This window comes from Mobula birostris, chromosome 21 (genome assembly GCF_030028105.1).
Source record: "Mobula birostris isolate sMobBir1 chromosome 21, sMobBir1.hap1, whole genome shotgun sequence".
In the NCBI taxonomy this organism is placed as follows: Eukaryota; Metazoa; Chordata; class Chondrichthyes; order Myliobatiformes; family Myliobatidae; genus Mobula; species Mobula birostris.
Genome location: NC_092390.1, coordinates 27,289,026 through 27,313,041, shown reverse-complemented (window position 1 = coordinate 27,313,041; position 24,016 = coordinate 27,289,026). Strand labels below are relative to the sequence as shown.

At 40.0% G+C, this 24,016-nt stretch overlaps 1 protein-coding gene across 2 annotated transcripts in view; it reads right to left on the bottom strand.

The window, feature by feature from the left end:
• Nucleotides 1-24,016, bottom strand: part of ank3b (ankyrin 3b) — a 390,132-nt gene that overhangs the window by 22,115 nt on the left and 344,001 nt on the right. For both annotated transcript variants that reach the window (XM_072239211.1, XM_072239212.1), the window contains 3 exons: nt 23,426-23,500; nt 7,388-7,519; nt 2,348-2,491 (listed from right to left, as the gene is read on the bottom strand). In XM_072239211.1, the coding sequence (XP_072095312.1) occupies nt 2,348-2,491; nt 7,388-7,519; nt 23,426-23,500 (351 nt within the window). The remainder of the gene's footprint in view (nt 1-2,347; nt 2,492-7,387; nt 7,520-23,425; nt 23,501-24,016) is intronic.

Below are 24,016 nucleotides of genomic sequence, written 5' to 3'. Positions count from 1 at the left end.
CTGTTTTTCCTCACCCCATGTTAGCCAAATTCTGCTCAGCATGCATGTCTTTTCTTGTCAACCCCATCTCACCAATGATAATTGTTTCAACCCTTTTAATTGGCTGTGTGAGATAATACATTCAAGCCTATTATTTCATATCTAAAGCAGCACCATTTGCTGAAGGGAAGGTTTGTGGATCTTTAATCCAATGCACTCAACTCAGATTGGCAAGTTTGGCTCTCCCTCCTAATCCACTTACACTTGTTGTCTCTTGGTAATATATTCTGAAGTCGGGGGGGGGGGGGGGGGGGTTTCTGTAGCTAGCTGTACAATAATCTACTCCTTTCATCCAAGTGCTCACTGCCATCCCTTCAGACATCTGGACAAGAGTTCTTATATACTCTATACCGTATCAGATTGATTGTGAGAATGTGGTGGGTGCATGTTTGGCCAGTTAATCACATAGTCAATTGAATGGTGCTCCTATGTGTGGGAGTGCCCACGTTTTCATCTTGGTGGACCCAATTCGTAGCATCTGAACTGTAGGTTTCCCAATGTGTACCATGACTAACATGACTTAGTAAAAACGTTTGATCATACTGCTCATTTGTTGTTCTTGCTCCGCACATATGGAACATACTCCTTCTCCCTTCTCCATGAAGACTTTCTTTAAAACTTCTTCCATCTGGGCTTTATCCATCTCCCCAATATCATTTCTAGATCAGTGACCGTTATAGCTTTGAGATGTTTTTATACCTTAAAGTGTGCTGCTGTTGGTTATTTTGCTGGTAAACTACTGCCACTGTTTAAATCAAATGCCACATGAAGCCCAGGTGAAGATAAGTGGAGTTACTGAGCTACAGAGAACTAGCCAGCCAGCCCAACCAGTCAGCCATTGATGCCTAGTTCATCATTGACTTCTGTGTCTGCTCACAATAGTGAGCACCCTTGGACCTCCAATCTGGTATTGGACTCAGATGCACTACGCATTCAGCCCCTCAATGTCATGAAGAACTTCAGTTTATATTTATTCATTATTTCACATCATGCTCATAATTAACTGAATGTTGAATGCAACTGAACTTAAAACAAACCATATTTGAATCTATTCATTCAGATGGTGAATGTCCCTAAACACCAAATTCAATTAAAGGCAATGACGTGTCTTTGATAATGGCGATTATCTTGAAGACTTTGGGGGTGTTCTTGAGGTTGGAACTCAGACTGAATACAAGGGTTGAGTTGAGCACTATTTGTCCCAGTGCTTTCCCTGCACAAAGATGAACATCTTGTTTCCAATGTTGACATGCTGTATTATGGTACACGTTGATTGGAATTCTTGTTATATTGAATGCACTATTGCCCCATTTAAACTATTATCAAATTACAAGGCTCCACATTCCTATTTATTTTTTTTTAGTGACTCTTTGGATTAATTCTTAGGCTTACAAACACGGCATTTAATCTCACAGAATTTCGACAATGACTGAAAACAATGATAACAAGACAAGGTGGAAAATACAGAAGAAAGCTTTTACAAGATGATTTCAGATCTGATGGATTTTATTGACCAGGATGAAGGCAAAGAGAGGAAAGATTCATGTGAACACAAGGTCAAATGTACAGATAAGCACACTGATTAAAAAAGATAAAAATTGATTTCAAGTGATCAACATTGTGACAGCACATAAACAACAGAAATATTCATGTGACCGAAGCTGCTTTAACACGTGACCCTGGGGGTGGGATAGGCCTGGAATGAGACTGGGATAGGCGCAGTAAAAGGAGATCCAGTTTGCTAATCAGTGAGCAGAGCGCAACCAGCAGATTTTCCAAAAGTCAGCCGAGACGAGAGCAGAGACAGTTTGATCTTGGCAGAGCAGGAGTGCCGGCAGGTTCAGAGAGGACGAGTGACAAAGAAGTAGTTACAACTGCAAAGAAGCATCTGTACAAAACAATTGTAAGAAAAGTGAAATAGCAGGAAAAAAGAGCCTACAATGCAAGGACACTCATTTTACCTGGCTGTAATTCAACACTTTTCATTAATGTATAGGTTGGAAACTTCGGCAGAACAAACTGTTCTCTGCATTTGAATTCTCACATGTCTTATCAGTGAACTGTATCATCAGAATAATATATTCTGTGGCACAAAAATTAGTGAATAACCTTCTTAGCTTCAAAGCATTACTGGGGCTTTAATCCATTAACATTCTGCATCAATTTAAACTTTAAAAAATTAACTTGGTCTGGTTATTGTCAAAGACAATAATTTACTGAAACAAATTAAATACAGTGCTTTGTTCTTTGCATTAATTCAGTGGACTACCATCTTCCCCCAAACAGAAATGTAAAAACGTGAAGTTACCATCAGACTGATCCAGAAATACACTGCTGTCGTCAGCAAAACTTCTTGTGCCAGAAACATTACCATAGTCAAATATTGGGCCTTCTAGTAAGGTCACAATGTCCATTCGATTGATCTTTTTGAGGACTCCACTTAAGGCATCAGCTGCAGAGAGAGCAAAAAATATGCTGACTGAACATCATGATCCAAAATACTCAGACAGAGCCAGCAGTGTTTTTCTTAACAGCTAATCCACTCCAAAAGTTGCCATCCATCCCATCAGAAAATGCAACTTTTCACAAGACACACTGTTAATATTCTCCTCAGATAAAGTAGCCTTTCTTATCTGCAAGTTAATCTTTTAAAAGGTCATTGATGACTAGTGCTGGATCTGAAGTAGGCATGAGGATCTGCTAAAGTACGGTCAAGAAGTGGACCAGCTTTACATCTACTTGGAAATGGAGAAGGTGAGTGAGTCCAAAACAAAGAAGTCCAGAAGCCTTTTCCAGCACCATTGTCGTGATGAGGCCACACTCAGGTTGGAGGAACAACACCTTATATTCTATTTGGGTAGTCTCCAACCTGATGGCATGAACATCAATTTCTCGAACATCCTGTATTACCCCCCCCCCCACCTCCCTTCTCCCACACCATTTCCCATCCCCTTTTCCCTCTCTCACCTATGCTCCTTGCCTGCCCATCACCTCCCTTTGGTGCTCCTCCCCACTCTTCTTTCTTCCATGGCCTTCTGTCTCTTTCACCAATTTACTTCCCAGCTCCTTACTTCATCCCCTTCCCCTTCAGGCTTCACCTATCCCCTTGTGTTTCTCTCTCTCCTCCCTCCACCTTTTAAATCTACTCCTCAGCTTTTTTTTCCCTCTAGTCCCACTGAAGGGTTTCGGCCTGAAATGTCGACTGTGCTCTTTGCCTGGAATCTGCCTGCCTGGCCTGCTGAGTTCTTCCAGCATTTTGTGCGTGTCGCTCAGATTTCCAGCATCTGCAAATTTTCTCTTATTCCTGCCACCCTGCCCTCCAAAAGCTTAGTTGAAGTTTTCAGAATGAAGATCTATGGACTTCTGATAGGGTCAAGTATCTAAGAACATGGAGGTGAGGGGGCAAAATGGATTGAAGATGCAGGTCACTCATGCTCTGGTAGAATGAATGAACCTACTTGAAGGGAAGAATATCCAATGTCTATACTCACTCATTCTCAACACTGTTAACATTTAATAATGGGAGTTCATCATCCTGTTTAATCTGCCCACCAAAGGGGCAAAAGACGCAAAAATCACTATCTGAAATTCTTCTTCAGTAACACATTTACCGTATTACAAAAGAAAGAAAATTTTTTTAAAAAATCACAGGAAAATGATTACAGTTTTCTCTTGAATTGCTTTTCAAACATTAAGATTTTATTTCAAGTTCCCAGCCTCCCAGAAGTCTGAGGTATTGCAAAGGGTGCTATGATTCCGTACATGAAGAATGAAAGATGCTAGCAGAGAAAGTGAAGTCCATTGATTATTCTTCTGTTATATTATAACATGAACTCAGCCTTGAGTGAGTGAGACAAAGCAACATTTTAATGGGGTTTATTTACAAAAAAAAAAGTGAAATTTGAGGTAGACCGTCTCCCTGCTTCTCTCAACTGACCAACATCTGTAGTATGTTGGTAGGAAACTGACCGAGTTGAAATGGATTTCCCAACGTCATTGTCTAGCTCCCATCCCATAATTAAATAATGAACTAAACTTTCAAAATTCTTAAACTTTATCAACAAAGTTCTACAAGGATAAGATGTTCAAAGGGAAGTTCATCAAATGTGGTGTTGTGGGGATGGAACTGGACTCTCTCACGGTAGTGTCTGAAAAGAGGATGCTGTCCAAGTTGCATGCCATCTTGGACAATGTCTCCCATCCACTACATAATGGACTGGTTGGGCACAGGAGTACATTCAGCCAGAGACTCATTCCACCGAGATGCAACACTGAGCGTCATTGGAAGTCATTCCTGCCTGTGGCCATCAAACTTTACAACTCCTCCCTTGGAGGGTCAGACACCCTGAGCCAATAGGATGGTCCTGGACTTATTTCCTGGCATAATTTACATATTACTATTTAATTATTTATGGTACAACTGTAACAAAAACCAATTTCCCTCGGGATCAATAAAGTATAACTATGACTATGACTATGAAATTCAAATCTAACACACATGGGAAGACCAGCCATGTGCACAGTGCTGTGTGCAGATGGGAAGATTCCAAACCCAATATTCACACTGTACCCTCTGAGATGTCTGGGAACCTCTCCAAAGCAGAGACACAGCTAGCACAAAGGAATACTTTGTGGTTGCTCAGTAATGCAGCTCAGTCCCAGGGATCTCTGCAGAAGCTCATTAAGGCAGTGAAGTCGGACAAACATCCCAATGAGCTTTCCTCCAATGTGCCAGAAGAGGAGGTGTCTAAACAATGTTCATAATTCAGCTCTGCAGATTTTGACTTCCCTGAATTCACCTAACCGTGACATTCAACAGCATTGCCATTGTCATGTCCCCATGCTTCTCTTCACCAACAACTTCCTTTGGTTGGGTCGTCACTGACCACAATTTAACACAACTAATCACAAAACCATGCCTGAGGCAAGTGACTTAGTTAATTTTCTGAATTCTTTCTATCAGCTACCAACCAGGAATGCAATGGATTGCTTTTGCTTTTCATTTGCTTGGACAGATACAGCTCAATAATATCCAGAACAAAACTAGCTCTCATTAATAGTACTCCATGCATTGCCATTAATATTAACACGAGCTGTAGCACATACTGTGGTAAACCATATTTATATGTTGTAATTGGGTTACCTGTCTGGACACGCTCTTCTGCTGACTGCCCCTGTGGCTCCTCCCACAGACCCCTGAATAAAAGCGTTTGGGCCATGGCTTCCCCTCTCCGTCCAGGGGCAGACACGCAGCATGCTGGAGGTCACATTTCACTGTGAATAAAAACCTTTCAGTATTTACTCTACTTCCAGTCTTTTGGAGTTATTGATGGTGCATCAATTTTATTCACAGTAAAATGTGACCTCCACCATGCTGAGTGTCTGTCCCTGGACTGAGAGGAGGAGCCAAGGCCCAATCACCTTTATTTAGGGGTCTGTGGGAGGAACCACAGGGGCAGTCAGCAGAGGGACGTGTCCAGGCAGGTAACCCAGTTACAACATATAAATATGGTTTACCACACATACCATCGGGAAGATGCACAGAAACAAGTCACTATGGCCTCTTTGACCCATGATCTCTAGCTGTTTGGACAGAAAGGGGAAGGAATAATATACAGCCTTCTGCATTTGGATGTCCTTTCCAAGGATACATGACAAAAAATGTATTGTCATTCCTTAATCATTGCTGAGTCAAAATGCAGAAAATCTGTATAGAAAAATACTCTGACACTTTCATCACTTGGACTGTGGTAGCCTGCCACTGCTACCTCAAGGGCACTTGGGGTTAGAGAAAATATCCTGAACTATCCACTAATACACATCATTGTTTATAGATAAAACATTAACCTGTGAATACTATGCGACGCACACGGGGAATCTTCTCTAAATCCAGACATTGCCTGAGACCCCTTTCACTTCTAACACACAGGAATCCAACAAGTAAGCTTTATATTCCAAAATAGTTCAGCTCTGTTTTCCACATTTCTACCAAAACATTTTGGTTTCCATTTGATGTCAGTCAAGACAAACCTCCCACACCAGCAAATCCCAGGACTATTCCATATTCATCAGTGCTATCAGATCCGAAACTTAATTCCCAATGCAGATAAACTCCAATCTTTTTCCTGAATCAAGCCACTTACTATATATTTAGATCCAGACAGTCCTTTTTGCCATTGTATCTTAAAACATTCACAGAATTATTCAGATTCAGATTTATTTATCACAAGTACAGTGAAATGCATGACACTCAAACCCCAGAGGACCAGAAAAGAAAATCTCAGAAAGCTAAAATAAGAATCCATAAAACATAACAATTTCTTTTAGAAAGACATTGTCTGAAAAGGTGGCAGAAGTACATGCAGTATTAACTTCTTAAAAGGGTTTTGAAAGTACTTAAAGAAAAAATGGTCAAGTATCAGATTAATTGGAAGATCTTTCAGAAAGCCAGGTGGACATACACTGGGCCACAGTCTCCTACTGTGTTAACAGCCATATTGCTCTAAAACCCTATAGCTTCATGATTTTAAAAACTGACTCTGTGAGGTTGATAGACATGGCGTCTATTAACAGCTCAAGGCATAACTGTGAAAAGATTACACAGACTGTGTATGTTACAAATGTGCACATCAGTTGTTAATCCTCTATACAGAAATGGGACATAATACACAATCTACGTTAGCATCTTTTACAGATTCACTATTGTGAAGCTGCTTCTACAGTCCTGCCCTTCAGCCAGGTTTATCATAACATAGTTGCAGACACATGGAAGTGCTCCACCCATAAAACAAACTGACAGCCAGCTAAGCAATGTCCCATGTTTCATCCTCTTGCGAAACCTGTCAAATCCTTGAAATTTTCTGAATGTCTATTTTAAAACAATCATAAAATATATTACAAACCAATTGTTAGTATTTTAAAATATTAGCCAATTGTATTTTGACAAATTAAAATGTTTAAAATCTATTAATATACTAAATTGTTTAATTAAAACACTTTTTGGAAAGTAGACAGACACAATTAAGGTTTTTAAAAAGTGGTAAATTATCGAATACTAGGACACTTACTGTTATTCCTCACCTTTGAAATGAATGGACTTGCTGTTCCTGCACTAGGTCTAACCTGGCATGTCCCCAGTGTATGTACTGGGAATTGCTGCAAGTCAGGGCTCTGCCCATGAACTCCTCATGTCCAACTTCAATGGTTGGGAATTTGCCAGTGCAGAATAGCAAACAAGTTTAAGATTGTGGAATTTGTACAGGATTCCCAAGTGCCATGAAGGGAAATGCGAGCATTTTCCAATAAGTTCCAACCCAAAATGTGTCATTCCCTTATCCACTTAACTCACTTGTAGCATTTTTTCCATCTCGAACAATCCATTTCTTCAACAGTATAAAGCTCTGAGTGGTTAAAGAGTTTGGATTTTCAACCCGAATCTGATTTATATCATCAACAGAAAAGTTCAATTCTCTTGCCAGTTCTGGAAGAAAAATGGAATGCAAAATGTTACTTTCTCATTTATTGCAACACAACTATTGTCTGCAAGCCAAATATTGAGTTTGTGGAAGAAGGGAATACAAGTTTTATAAAATACAGACACACCAAAAAGAAACAAAAACGTTTACTGTATATTGCAAGTTTAAATTCTCTCACTCTAGTTTTCTTCTGATTAGGCTGGCCAATTTGCTTAACTCATTACTCCTCTCCTGAATAAGATTCCCTTGAGTAGCCACTACGTCTTGTCGCCTCCTTCCCACGTTTTCGAGAGCTTAAACCACCACATAAAAACACTGACTTGAATATTTTTGACCCCAAACTCTCACCCCATCACTATAGAAACATACTGGGGCTTTCATAGTTTTTGTTCGGTTATATTAGGCAAGTTAATTATCAAGCTACTGTGGGAATACAGTAGTTTTGGAAGCATTTGTGGAGGGAAACAGACGGTTGACTTTGCTGTTGAAACCATTCAAGTGGACTGGGTCTTGACCCAAAACATCCACTGTCTGCATCCTCCAAAGATGCTGTCTGATTCTCTGAGTTTCTCCAGCAACTTGTTACTTTTGCTCCAGATTCCAGTATCTGCTGTTTCTTGTGTCTCCAACCTGCATGAGTTACTCAGAATCTGAAACAAACCTACATTCAATACTGTGGATTTCAAAGCTTAACATTCAAAGTAAATTTACTATCAAAGTACTTACATGTCACTATATATTATCCTGAGATTCATTTTCTTGCAAGCATTTGCAGTACAACAAAGAAATATGCTCTAATCAATAAAAAACTACACACAAAGACTGATTAACAACCAATGTGCAAAGAAGTGCAAATACAAAAAATAATAATAAGACATAAATAAGTTAATAAATAGTACTGAGCACTTCAAAGAGTCTTTCAAAGTGAGTTCACAAGTTGTGGAATCAGATTCAGGGCTGAGGTTATTCATGCCAGTTCAGGAGCCTGATGGTTGAAGGGTAAAGATTGTTCCTGAATTTGCTGGTGTGGAATTTGTTATGGGAAGACCCAAAAATAGAATACCAGGAGTTCAAAACAGACAGGCAGTGTCTTCATTTATTATACTACTGTGACCCCTGAACAAAGCCCATCGTGAGGGAAAAACCTGTGTGGCACCTAAGACAGACCCTCTTCATCCTTTCTCAGAAAAGAGGTGGTACCATGATAAACTGACGTGGCTTGATATAGTTTATTTGTTATTGCCTTGTATATCAGCAAAAGGGTTTATTCTGCCCTAATACCTTCAGTAAGGACCAGATATTTTGTAACCTGTTAACTGTGTGAACTGTGTCTTTGACTATCTTCCTTCCGGACAGTAAGCAGTGCAATATCGTTGCATATCAAGCACCAGCATCTGACACTAACAGGACTTTTACTGAACATCAGCAATGCGCACCAGCCTTATTGACGTGGTCATTGGTAGAAAGAGTGAGCAGCTTCAAATTCCTGAGTGCCAACGTTTCAAGAGATCTGTCTCAAGCCCAGAAATGCAATCATGAAAACATGCCAGTGATTCTACTTCATGAGAAGTTTGAGGAGATTCTAAAGACTCTAGCAAATTTCTACATCATGTTGCCTGGATTGGGGAGCATGCCTTATGAGAATAGGTTGAGTAAACTTGGCATTACTCCTTGGAGCGGCAGAGGATGAGAGGTGACCTTATAGAAGTGTATAAGATGATGAGAGACATTGATCATTTGGATAGTCAGAGGCTTTTTCCCAGGGCTGAAATGGCTCACATGAGAGGTGCTTGGAAATAGGTACAGAGGAGATGTCAGGGGTAAGTTTTTTTATGCAGAGAGTGGTGAGTGTGTGGAATAGGCTGCCGGTGACAGTGGTGGAGGTGGATATGATAGGGTCTTTTTTTTTTTAGGGTCTGTATGTGTGCGTCTGCGTGTCCGTGTGTCTGTGATGATGTCTTTTTCATGGCTTTTACAAGGCGCAGAGCGAGAGAGAGACCGTGTGGCGTGCCACTCCTCACACAGACATTTTCGCAGTATTTTCCCTTTATTTTTACAAGGTCAAGTTGCGATCTCGACACTCAAAACCCGGCACAGATGGAAAGCGTACTCTGGAGTGGACCCGACTAGTTTCGAACCAGGGAACCTCCGCTCCCGGGTCTGGCGCCAATATTGTTGTGCCACCAGCCGGCCCATGATAGGGTCTTTTAAGAATGATTGATCAGACTAACTGCCTGGGGGGAAGAAACTTTTTTAACTTCACCCACTAACAATAGTGAACACTTATAATCATTCAGCAGTAAATGAGATGAAGCCACTGAAAAAATAAACTGGGCAAGTTAATGGCATTATTATTGAGAGGCAATGTATCTTAATGAGCCCTGTGCTGCATGGTGGCTGGAAATTGAGAATGCATGGGATTGTGATAGAGAACATAGTGCAAGATTGTAAAATGTTACTCCTGACACAGCAGGAATAGGTTTACAATGAGTTTTATTTAAAAGTGGAGGAGAAAAAGCATACTGCCATTTAACACATAAATTAGCAGAACTCATAAAACTTTTTTTTATATTCTAGCAATAAACACTGCTGATGGCAGAATCAGGTGTAGAATCTCTGGAATTTATAAATAACTCTGTGAACACATTGCACTCCTTCGTTGACTGGGCCTTGACTATTGCTAAGAAGCACTCCCACAGCAAGGGAGCATAGTCCAGCTCTTATTGATGTGAATGACGCAATGAGGTTGAATCAGAAATAAAACTGAAGCTATTCAGCTGGGCAGTGAATTGGCAAAATGAGAAGCAGCTTGGAATCACAGTATTTAGAAAGATAAAAAGATCTGATATCAGATATTTAAGCAGAAAATAGTTTATGAAGCATGTTCACATCTGAGTCAAACATAGATACAAGTTTGTTTTGGAGACCTCAGCACACATCTCAAGATGTGAGTGGAAGAGGATGCGAGAAAGGGCGGTAGGGCATAAGGGTGGGAAGGCGTAGGGTTAAACTTCAGTTATGTGGTGGCAGAAGAAGAATGACATATATTCTTAGTTTCTGATGATGGCAAATTACAGTGTACAATAAACAGTGCAGATGGCAGGAAAAAGCTGTAAATATAAATTAATATGCGAAGTGGCAGTCAGAGTTCAATGTGGAAACGTGAGAGATGATCCACACTGAAACATAACATCAGACTTTGTTCTGAATGTAAGCAGCTCAGAGTTGTGAAATGATCAAAGAGAATCAGGGATCCAACACACAGTAGAAAGAAAAGTGAGAAACAAAAAGATGGCTTTATCTCAAAACGGTTAAGTAATAAAGGACAAAGTGATATTACAATTGCACAGAGCTCTGACTAATCCCATCAGAACAACAGCATTCAGATAAGGATATGACTTTCAGGAAGAGTAGATTGGGATAGCAGAGACTGAATGTATCAATGCTGCAGCTAAGGGAATTATAAAGAAAGATAGAAAGGTTACCTTTATTTGTCAGACTTATATTGAAACATACAGTGCAATGTGTTGTTTTGCATTGAATCAAATCAGTGAAGATTATATCGGGCAGCCCGTAAGTACCGCCACGCTTCCAATGCCAACATAGCGTGCCCTCACCTCACTAACCCTACCGTATGTCTTTGGAATGTGGTGGGAATGTTATGTCATGCTTAGATTTAGAGAAGATTCGTTGTTCAATTTCTGAATCTCGTCAAGACTTTCAAACATTGTGGGGACCTTTTCTGAATTACTTTCAAAAATTTCAAAAACTTCAATTCATTGTTTAAATTCAGATGTTGGCTATTATTAATTTTTTTTATATGAGAAGGTATTTTACCTTTTTTTCTCCTTAATAAACAGCTTCAGTCTTGGTAGGGGTTAGACTCTTTTTTGTAATAAATTAGTATAGTTCAATATAACTTTCGATTAACTTACATGAAAATGGGGTAATGAGATTGTTATTATGGATAGATATAATGTAATTGGTAGTTTTTAAAAAATCCTTTTTGACCTTTTATCTATACTTTCTTGTACTCTGTATTCTTCTATGTAGAAACCAATAAAAATATTGGCAGGAGGAATGTGAGAGGAAACTGGAGCACCCAGAGGAAACCCATGAGGTCACGGGGAGAACACATAAACTTCTTACAGACAGCATCAGGAATCAAGCCCTGATCTTACAGCTGTAAAGCATTGTGCTAACTGTGCTGCCCCTGACAGGCTGTACAGACTGAGATTATTGAAGCACAGAAGGTTAAGAGAATGATCTAATGTGCTTATACAAGGTATTAAAAAGAATTTGACAGAGAAAAAGCATTTACTTTAGAGAAGGAAGAGAACACATGATCATCAACTCCAATTTAGAGAAGGGTATTCAGAGTTGGCATGATAAAGCATTGCTTCATAGGAAATCTTGTAGAAATCCGAGCTCCCTTCATTCAAGAAAAATTATGTTGCATCATTTCAGAACTGATATTGCTAGATCTTTGTTTGTATATTAAAGGATATTGAAATAAGATGTGAAAGTATAGTTAAGGTACATATCAGCCATGACTGAATGGTAAAACAGATTTAAGAAGCGGATTAACTTGCAACTGTACCTACATTGTTAAGAATTTTGAGTTGGCTATTGTAACTTTTTCTGATGAGTCTGCTTTCATACAGCTATAAAAAAATCCCAAGGCGTAACAAGAAGAGCAAGAGATATCTCTCCATGCACTAGTCAATCTGTATTCCGCAAACACTGGCTAATCATTACATAACTGTTTGCGGTAATTTGCTCTAAACTGGCTGCTGTTATTCATTAGCTACAGAATGGTATCTCCACTTTGAAAGTACCTTGTAGGGCATCTCAATAATACAAATTATCATAGAACAGTGAAGCACCAAAACAGGCCATTCAGCCCAATTAAATTATTCATCAAATAGCCAAACTAATACCCTCTGCATACATTATGTACTTCTTTCTCTCCATTGTACAACAGGGTTCACAATTGATTAGAATGGAGGGATATAGGCCGCATGCAGGCAGATGGGCAGTTAAAATTGGCATCCTGGTCTGCACAGACGTAATGGGCCAAGAGGATATTTATAGGTTCTATTTATTTATCTGCCCCTCACCATTAATGCTGGCATGCTTGCTTCATAATTCCATCAGTATGTTGAACCCCGGATAGATCTTCAGAGCTATTGACATCTAGGAACTTGGAACCACTCACTGTTGACCCCTCAATGAGGACTGGTGTGCATCCCCCTCCTGAAATGCCAAATCAATTCCTTGGCCTTACTGATGTCCATTGCAAAATTGTTATTGTGACATCACTCATTTAGCTGATCTATCTCACTCCTGTATGCCACCTTGCAACTATCTGAGATTCTGCTGACAAAAGTTGCGTCATCGTCGAATTTATAGATGGCATTTGCACTGCGCCTAGCCACGCACAGAGTGAAGCACATGTCCTTGAGGTGTGCCACTGTTGACTGTCAATGAGGAGGAGGAGGTGTCATTTCTGATCTGCACTGACTGTGATCTCCAATGAGAAAGTCAAGGATCCAGTTGCAGAGGGAGGTACAGAGGCCCAGGCTTCAAATAAGCTTCATGTTTTGAAACTTACTTGATTAGTACTGAGGGAACGATGGTATTGAATACTAAGCTGTAATCAATATAAGACACTACTCTTGCAGTTCACCTACTCCTTTCAAAGAACATGCAAGTACAGATGATTATTTTGGAGTGGAGGCATTATCACTGGTTCCTCTCTATGATCTTGTACTATAGGACGATTACCACAATAAATTAATACAGGAATCCATGACATTGGACTGCTGGATCAATAAGTAATTAACTTAATATGGTCTGATGAATAAAGATGAAAACATGGCTATTACCAAAGGCAAGCACAATGGCATGGCAGTTAGGGATGCTGACCCACAACTTCCAAACCACAGTTGGATCCTGACCTTGGAAGGTTGAGAAGGTTCTTCCTTGAATTTGCACATTCTTTCAGTTACCATATGCACTTCAGACTGATGTTCCAGGTTCCTCCCTTTTTCAATGTGCTGGGAGCTGAATGGGCAATTGTAAATTACCCCTTTGTGTAACTAAATTTCAAAGAAATTCAAAATTCACATGAGAGGGGATACAGCAAATAAAGAAGGGGAGTTGGGCTGCTGAGATTGCTCTGCTGGGAGCTGGCATGAATTTGATGGACCAAATGCTTTTTCTGTGTGGGGAGAAGTGATGGGGACATTCAAATTAATAAACTGATATATTTCATAAACAGAAGAATGTCTGCAGATGCTGGAAATCCAAAGCAACACAATGATTTTTTTTTACTGAAACTTGACTAATATTGTTCAAAATGGGACTGAAATATGTTGTTGGCAATGCTTTCCCTATAATATAGATCAGAATCCAGCAGATGGCATACATGTTACAGTTTTCTGGGTGAAGAGAGGCCTGGAGGAAATATTTCAGATTCTGATTTATTTATCACATGTACTTTAAAACACATCTACTGTGAAATGTGCTGCTTGTGGTAACAACCAATGCACCCAAGACTGCCGTGATCATCCCCCAAGTGTTACCACACATTCTGGCACTAACATATCATGCCTACCATGCTCGATAGAACAACATCAAACACAACAAAACAGAACAAGCCAACAAGCCAAGCAACAAATCAGCAACAGCAAAACAAACCTCATTTCACCCTCCCACCCACATACTCAGTCCTCCAACAACAGTGCAAGCAATCTTCAGCCTTCAACCAACTCATGGTTTTGCAGATAATGGACCTTTGATTTCCCCAGTGGACTTGAAGTGACTTGCAGATTGGGGTTGTTGTGTATTTAATATTTCTGTAATATTTGAGTAATATTGTAAATGTATTGTTTGACTAAGCAAACTTTGTTGTTCACATAATGCATTGCTGGTTACAGGTAAAAGTGCATAAATGGCATATGTTATCACACCACCAAGTGATAATGTGAGTGCCTCAAAGTCAACACAGTTAGACTCACATTCCTGGCTCTAGGTCTTTTGCTTTTAATTAATTTTATCTCTTGGGGTTACAAAGCATAGCAGAGGCAATGAGAAAATTTAAAACAAACCCAAGATGAGTACCTGCCCATTGAAGCACAGCGAGATGTTCAAGTAAAAAAAAATGCAGCTAGAAACGGCCGAGAAATAAAAACAACACAGCATGTGCTCTTCAGAAAAGGAGACAGACAGGGTCGAGTTTTAAAAAAAAGCAGAAAATTCACAGATTCATAAACAATGAGTACTGGGTGTCAATAATCCTAAAACAAAAGATCAGAAATGGCTGGTTACATTGGAAAGATTGATGCGCTCAATTGAAGCAAATAAAATAGCCAATGGGAAGCGAGTACCATTGCTGTGTGCATTGGGTTTAAAGGCATACACTCTGCTTAGAAATTTAACTATTCCAACCAATCCAGCCGAAATGAGCTTGGTTGATATCATGAAAATAATGCAGGCACATTTAGAACTGAAACTATTATTGATTTGCAGAACACTCTTGGTTTCATAAGCAAAAAGAAAGGGAATCAAAAAGGGGAGTCCATTTCAGCATACATGGCTGAATTGAAGAGATTGTCTAACCATTGTTAGTTCGGCAATGGGCTTAATGATGCACTGAGAGATTGTTTAGTTTGTGGAATCTTACTAGAAAACATTTAAAAAACGGCTCCTAACTGAAACACAGCTTACATTTAAAAGACTGGTTGAAATAGCTGTATCAATGGAAACAGCAGCAAGAGACACAATTGAGTTGCAGTCAGGAATGAAAGTGAACATGAAGAAAATTGCAACATCTAAACAGAAACTAGTCTCACTGAACAAATAGTGCTACCATTGTGACAGGGGCACATACACCAGACCAGTGCAGATTTAAGGGTGAAACTTGCAGAGTGCAACAAAGTAGGACACTTACAAATGGCATGCTGGGCAGATAAAAATAAATTGTTTGCACAGGGAAGAGATAAACATAAAAAGTCAAGATGCAGTTTCAAAAAGAACACTAAACTGTATGCTGTTGATGAAAAATTTGATAATGATGAGTGACACAGGTCTGCCTAGCCTTGAGATTTACAATGTGAAAACTAACAATAGACAAGCAATATGGCTTATACCAGAAGTGAACAGCAAATTAATTAATATAGAACTTGACACTGGCTCAGCTGTTCAGCCATTCCACAAAGTGAATTTGAATGACATTTCAAAGACACTAAATTGAAGCCTGCAGGTATCAAACAAAGAACCTAGAGAAAAGATAACACCTGTGGGAAAGACATTCATAACGGTAAAATCCAACAACCAACAAGCCACATTGGGCTTGTATGTGGTAAAAACAGGAAAGCCAGCATTGTGGGGACGTGAGTGGCTGAGACAGCTACAACTTGATTGGAGATCCATCCACCGGTTACATGCCATACCTGCCTTTATGCTGTACACAGAGAACCATTCCCCAAAAAGAGGGAAAATTGGTGCTGGCGCCAACCTCTGTGCCTTTGGTTGGAAAGCATATTGGACCAAAGAAGGACCATGCTGCTCAGGGAAATCATGAAAGTGACGAAAACAGTGGTCTGACTACAACAGTTTGGTCGGCTACATTTCTGAGAGAATTTCTGATATATAAATCAGGCAGTTACTTGCAAAATGTGGCTTGGTTTAAGCTGGAAGAGAGTTCATGGAGCTTCAGTAAAGTTGCAAGCGCCTTGCTTTTGTAAGTACAAAGAACCAGAATCTACTCTGCGTGCATTAAGGTTGTTGCATGAACTTCAAGTGGGAGACAAAAAGCTGCATGTAAAAGTAGATGCAAAGACCAAAGCCTAGCAGGATGAATGGAAGGTCAAAATAAAAGTATTCAGTGGAGAGACAGGAAACAGAAACAGAAACTGCACCTTGGCACCATCTTGACCGGATTGTAGCCTTCTCTATTGGTTCCCATGGAGTGGTGCACTGGGAGAACTGCACATTTACAGTCAGCCTACTGCCTTGTAAACACAGTGGATAAATTCCAATGCTCTAAAACACTTCTTGTTTGCCAGTTTTAGAAACAGAGCTACAAAAGCATTCAACTAACTTAAAACATTACAGATTAATTTCATTTAAAATTCAAAAGATGTTGCTTTACATGTGATCCCAACAGTTCTCATTTTCCTTATGTTGTGGGAGAAGCATAGGTAGGATAGATCGTCACTGCTTTGGGAACGAGAGTTTAAAACAACAGGGTATTGGGTCAAGATGAGAGAGAAAAGATTTAAAGAGGAGCTGAGAAGCGAGGTTTATTTTACACAGAGGGAATGTGTATATGGAGTGAGCTGAGAGAGGCGGGTAAAATTACAGCATTTAAAAAGTTCTGTATTTGGAAAGGTACATAGCCAGGAGAGGAATAGAGGGGTGCGGGTACAGTGCAGAAATATGGGACTAGTGTACATAGGCATCCTGATCAGCATGGATAAGCTGAATGGTCTGTGTCTGTGTTGTATAACTTCCAAGCCTATTCTGGAATAATTCCATTAATCCTGTAACTCCAATTATCACCCAGTGACTTACTCTGTCTCGGGCCCACCAAGATTTACCGGGATGCTGCCTAGATTGAAGAGCATGTCTTATGAGGATACTTTGAGCAAGCTAGGCATTTTTGTCTTTGGAATGAAAGAGGATGGAGGTGAGTTGATAGAGTTGTACAAGATAATCGTGTGGACATCCAAAGATCTTTTCCCAGGGCGGAAATAGCTAATATGGGCGGGCGGGGGGGGGGAGATAATTTTAAAGTGATTGGAAGAAAGCATAGGGGGGTTTATCAGAGGTAAGATTTTTTGAAGCAACAGAGTAGTGGGTGCATGGAATGCTTGGCCGGGAGCAGATATATTCGGGACATTTAAAAAACTCTTAGCCAGGGATATTGATGACAGAAAAGCAGAGGGCTATGTCAGAAGGAAGTGTTAGATTGACAATCTTTTAGCCTACTCTAAAATCACAATATCACAGGTCCAAGGATCTGTATTGTGTTGTAGTGTTCTATATTCTATATTCTAAATCCTACCACCTGATTCTCCTATTATCCACCTACACTAGTGGTAATTTACAGTCACCAATTGGCTTATCAACCAGTATGTATTTGAGATGTGACAGAAATCTCAGCACTCAGCGGGAATCCCGATAGTCGCAGGAAGAACATGCAACTGCCTCTGCCACACAACTGTGACATGACATTTCACAGTAAGGTGAATAAACAGTCACTTAAGGTAAGGGGAGTACTAGCCAGAAGACTTCGCTAATTTTCTGTTGTTATTTAAAGACTCATTGTGGTATTTTAAGACCTGGAATAAATACCACTATGTTAAATGAACTTGAGATTAGTTCTTTCATCATAACTGTACTTTCCATCAATTGTTATCTCAGATTAGGTCATGAACCCAAGTGTGATTTTTGAGCTCATTCAAAGTGTTTATTACCAAACTGTTTTTACGTCAACATATACCACCCTGAGGTTCATTTTTTTACAGGCTTTTATAGGAAAATAAAGAAATATAATAGAATTTGTGAAAAAGGTATAAATCACAAAGACTAACAAACAACCAATGTACAAAAAAAGACAAATCATGCCACTAATTAAAAAAAAATACTGATTTGTAGGGTCCTTGAAAGTGGTCTACTGTTCGTGGAATCAGTTCAGTATTGAAGTGAGTGAAGTTATCCACACTTGTTCAGGAGTCTGATAGTTGCAGGGTAATAACTCTTACTGAATCTGGTGGTGTGGAATGGTAAGATTGTAGCAGCAAGAGGAGACCATGGTCCAGATGGAGGGGGTTCTTTGATGAGAGATGCTTCTTTCTTGTGACAGTACTTCAGGTAAATGTGCTCAATGGTGAGGTGGGCCTTTCCTATGATGGACTGGAAATACTCTTTATTGTTAAATGTTGAATAATGCTAATGATGAAAATCTCAATAAAAACAGAAAAAGTTGCAAGTACTTAAGGCTTCAGGAACCAACTGTGGAGGGAGGAGGAACTACGAGTTCAGACTAACATACAAACGCTGGAAGAAAACAGCAGGTCTAGGAACATCTATGCAGGGGAAAAGACAGTTGATGTTTCAGTTCAAGACACTCCATCAGGATTGGAAAGGAAAGGGGGAAGAATGTGTTGCTCTGGATTTCCAGCATCTGCCGAATCTATTTCAGACTGATGTCCTTTCATCAAGGCACAGTTCTGGTGAAAAGTCATCAACCTGAAACGCTTATTTCACTGATGCATGCTGCAATCAATGCTGCAGACATGGAATCACTTATTAACAACTTGCAACTAAATGAAGAGAAACTTTGCTCTCGCATTTAACTAGTTTTTTTTTGCTAAATGCATAGAACATTCAACTGGTCAGGCAGAATCTGTGGACTGGAGCAGGAGCATTAATATGTCAGGTTAACAACCCTTGGTCAAAACCAGAAAAGGTTGGTATATTGTCATCCACACCAGGGTGCAAAGAAATTCCTTGCTTGTGGAAGCCCATAGAGTGAACACACATCATAATAAATGTAATGACAAATACAGCAATGAGTTCAAAGCAACAGAATGGTGAAAAGATTGTAACAGAATGGAATATCCAAGAGAGGTAGAAGGAAGAGTTCGAGATCATGGCAGCACCACCAGCGATGGGATGCGAAAGATGTGAGTGGTTCAGAAGTCTGATAGCAGTGGAGAAGAGGCTGTTCTTGACTCAAGACATCTGGGCTTCTTAAGTTCCTGTATCTTTTCCCAGAGGGTAGAAGACAGAGAAGGGAATGCAGGGTGGCAGGCATCCTTGATAGCGCTATTGTGACCGTGTTTCATTTTAGTTGTGAAATATAATACACCCAGTGGCCACTTTATTAGGTACACCTGCTCATTAATGCAAATATCTAATCAGCCAATCATGTGGGAGCAACTCAATGCATAAAAGCATACAGACATGGCCAAGAGGTTCTGTTATTGTTCAGACCAAACATCAGAATGGGGAAGAAATGTGATCTAAGTGATTTTGACTGTGAAATTATTGTTGGTGCTAGAAGGCGAGATCAGAAACTGCTGATCTCCTAGGATTTTCACGCACAACAGTCTTCAGAGTTTTGCAGAGAATGGTGTAAAAAACAAAAAAAAAACATCCAGTGAACAGCAGTTCTGTGGGTGAAAATACTTTCTTAATGAGCAGTCAGATGAGAATGGCCAGACTACCTCAAGCTGACAGGAGGATGACAGTAACTCAAATAACTACGTGTTACAACTGTGATGTGCAGAAAAGCATTTCTGAATGCAGAACATATCAAAACTTGAAGTGGATGGGCTACAGGAGCTACCTAATAAAGTGGCCACTGTGCGTATCTGGATTTTGGTATTCTGATTCCTAATAAAAAATGGAGAGAGATACGTTCACAAGACCCCAGAAGCCCCGGTGAATGGAGTCACAGAGTTTCAAAATGAGGATCGGAAACAGTGAGAAAACAACTGTGTTTTAAGAGCTGAAGGGCAGACTGAACAGAAGAAATGTCTGAGATAGGATGTGGACTAAGATTGCCCAGCCGATGTAATGCTTTTGGTGCCATGATTGAGAGCAGTTGAAGAGAGAACAAAAGCTTAAAAAAAAGATTCTGGAACACTGAGATGTTAATTGAAGAGTTACTAGAAATCCAAAGCAAAAGAACATGCTAGAAGTACCCTGCAGATTAGTCAGAGATGGTCTTACATTAGGGCCAGGCTGTTCTGACACACAAAGGAAAGACCAGTGATCTAAATGTAATTGACAGGGAATCCTGGAGATTCCACTGTGCCTGTTTGGAGGACAAGGTGCTGTATCTCAATCTTATGTTAGGCATTATTGGAATGCTGTAGGTGGTCAGATGGAGAGATCAGAGAGGGTGGGATGATAGGTGACTGGAAGCTCAAGGTCATCCTTGTCAACTAAACAAGGGTATACTGCAAAGCTGTCATTAAATCTCGCTTTGGTTTACATAAATACCAAATGCAGTACAGTAGATTGAATGAAGTGAGGTAGGTTGAATGATTGTCGTTGACAATCAACACTGACGCACCTCAAAGATGTGTGCTTAGCCCCCGGCTCACCTCTCTCTACACCCACAATTGCGTAGCCAGGCACAGCTCAATCATCAGCTATAAATTTGGTAACGATACAACCATTGATGGCAGAATTTCAGATGGTGGCGAGGAGGTGCACAGGAGTAAGATAGATCAGCTGGTTGAGTGGTGTTACAGCAACAACCTTGCACTCAAAATCAGTAAGACCAAGGAATTGATTGTGAACTTCAGGAAGGGGAAGTCAAGGGAATGCACACCAATCCTGGTCGAAGGATCAGAAGTGGAAAGGGTGAGCAGTTTCAAGTTCCTGTGTGTCATCATCTCTGAAGATATATCCTGGTCCAACATATTGATGCAACTACACAGGGGGCACACCAGCAGCTATATTTTATTCAGAGCTTGAGCAGAATTGGTACGTCACCAAAGACACTTGCAAATTTCTATACATGTATTGTGGAGAGCATTCTAACTGGCTGCATTATCATCTGGCGTGAAAGGGACACTAGACAGAATCGGAAAAAAACCGCAGAATGTTATAAACTCAGCCAGCTCCATCATGGGCACTAGCCTTCCCAGCAGCCAGGACACCTTCAAAAGTGATACCTCAGAAAGGTGGCATCCACCATTAAGAATTCCCATCACCCAATACATGCCCTTTTCTCATTGCTACCATCAAGGAGGAAGAACAGGAGCCTTAAGACACACAATGGTTCAAGAACAGCTTCTTCCCGTCTGCCATCACATATCTGAATGGACAATGAACTCATGAACACTACCTCAGAATTATTTTTCTCTCTTTCTGCACTACTTATTTAGTTTAATTATGTATTCTGTGTGGATTCCAGTTAATTGGGCCATCGGTTATTCGGGGCAGCTGCTTATTTGGCACAACTCTTAAAGAATAAAAATTAAATAGCCTTAGTTTACTTGGGACACTTTGCCACTTAATTGGGACAGGAGACTGTTGCCGAAGAGTTTCTAACTAACGTCAGACATGCGCAATTATGTGGTCCTTAGACACAACTCTGAGCTTCGAGCAAACAGTTTTAAAATAGCGTCAATTGCATGTTTGTGTTCAAAAGAAGCGATTTCTGTCAGTGATAGTTGCTGAGAAATAAACTATTCAAACCTGTTTTTCTCACTGCAGTTTCAAGTATTTATGTCTGGAGATGCCAGAAACAACTGGGACTGAAAATTTTTCCACTAGTTCAACAAGTTAGAAAGTACAAAAAAATTTGAAGGTATAGGCAATCATCCTGAATTTTAGAATGAAAATTAAAATCTGGAGGATGCAATTGTCAACAGCACTGTATGAAGGCAGTCCATTATGTGAAGTAGGCGTCTGTGCTGATTTTGTTAATTTACAGTCAAGAGAATGCGATGTGAATGAACTCCTCTGTCGATTTAGTATTGGGAACTAATACAGTTTTATAGAACTGCAGTACTATTGGTAGTGATTAAATTTGTTCTGTATTTCATTTAAATTTCATTTTCTAAATGGGAAGAAAATCCAGGGATCTGAGATGCAGAGGGACTTGAGATTCCTTCTGCAGAACACACTGAAGGTTAACTTGCAGGTTGAGTCAGTGGTGAGAAAGGCAAATGCCATGTTAGCATTCATTTCAAGAGGTCTAGAATACAAGAGCAAGGATGTGATGCTGAGGCTTTCAGGCACGGGTGATGCCTCACCTTGAGTATTATAAACAGTTTTGGGCCCCTCATCTTAGAAAAGATGTGCTGGCATTGGAGAGGGTCCAGAGGAGGTTCACAAGGATGATTCCAGGAATGAAAGGGTTATCATACGAGGAACGTTTGGTGGCTCTGGGTCTGCACTTGCTGGAATTCAGAAGGGTGAGGGGGGATCTCACTGAAACCTTTCAAATGTTGAAAGAACTAGACAGTGTAAATGTGTAAAAGATGTTTCCCATGGTGGGAGAGTATAGGGCAAGAGAGCACAGCCTCAAGATAGAGGGGTGCCCTTTCAAAACAGAGACGTGGTGAAATTTCTTTAGCCAAAGGGTGGTGAATTTGTGGAATTTGTTGCCACATGCAGCTGTGGAGGTCAGGTCATTGGGTGTGGTTAAGGCAGATATTATTAGATATTTTGTTTGGAACAGTTATAAGTGATCACAGCATACACAAAGCTAACTTAGTCCATTATGCCTGATCCAGCTTTTCAAAACTATCCCCCTAAGCTTGCACAATTTCCAATATTCTTTGGAAAAGTTATCAGATCTAGGGTCTACTTCGGGTCTTGGCAGATCTACCCGGGTTAATGCATTCCCAGATATGAAATGCTACCTAATAACCCTCAGGTCTTTTGCCAGCCGTCTTGTATTTCCATTTGATTACCCTTTACCAATGGAAACAATATGAAAATACTTTGATTTTTAAACACCTCTGTTGTACCTCCCCTTTAATCTTCTTTCTTTAAAATGTTCACAATTCCTGCTTCTCTAATCTCCTATGTGACTCAATTCTTCATCTCTGGTACCAATCTAGTGAATTTTCTCTGCACCTTCTCCGTGGCCTTGACATTCTTTCTAAAGCACGGCACCTAATGCTGGATACTATGTTCTGAATGACATCTAACAAGTACTTCATATATATTTAGCATAAATTTCTTACTGGTTTTCGCTCTCAGCTTCAGCTATAAGGCCTCATTGATTTGTTTCAGCACGTGCAGTATTTTCAAATAGCAGCTGGACTTGCATAGATCTGTCTTAATCGTTTCAAACATGCATCAGGATGTAAAACGTCTGTCAGGATTTCCTTTGTTCTTGAGGGCGTAAGAAGGTAACAAGTTCATCTTACCTGTCCAGCTCAGTCCCAGATGATCTGCTACTATGGCTGTCCTTATATCTGTCCTTTCACATGGACTCTGAGGGCCTGCAGTTTTTAAACATGGAATTAGAGCAACATTCCAAGTAATACATTTCACACCCAAACTTAGGTCAAAAATCTACCCGTGCCCATGTTAAACAAATAAACACCCTCGTGACCTGCACAATTGTAAATTCTACTGCAATCAGTGATAAGGTCCAACTTCAAATTAATGTAAAAAATGTATGTGTAACATAGATAATGAATTTGAACATGCTGAAAACACCCAAGAACTTTGCTAAATGTTGTGTAACTGGAGGTAATGAATAAATTGTATATGCAGTTAATAAAAGTTCTTATAAAAGTGTTGCACTTGCTTGTCTGACTTATAAAGAATTGTTGGACTGCAGAGAGGATGGGGCCTAATGTCTTTTGCTAGATGTTGGTTGGCATGCTTTACTATAACTACTGGGATTACACTGGAGAAAACGGGGTGGGGGGGGATACGAGACAACACAGACGACAATGACAGCATGACAGCTAAGGGTAAATCACACCACAGGCAATCACAAAGAGTCATGC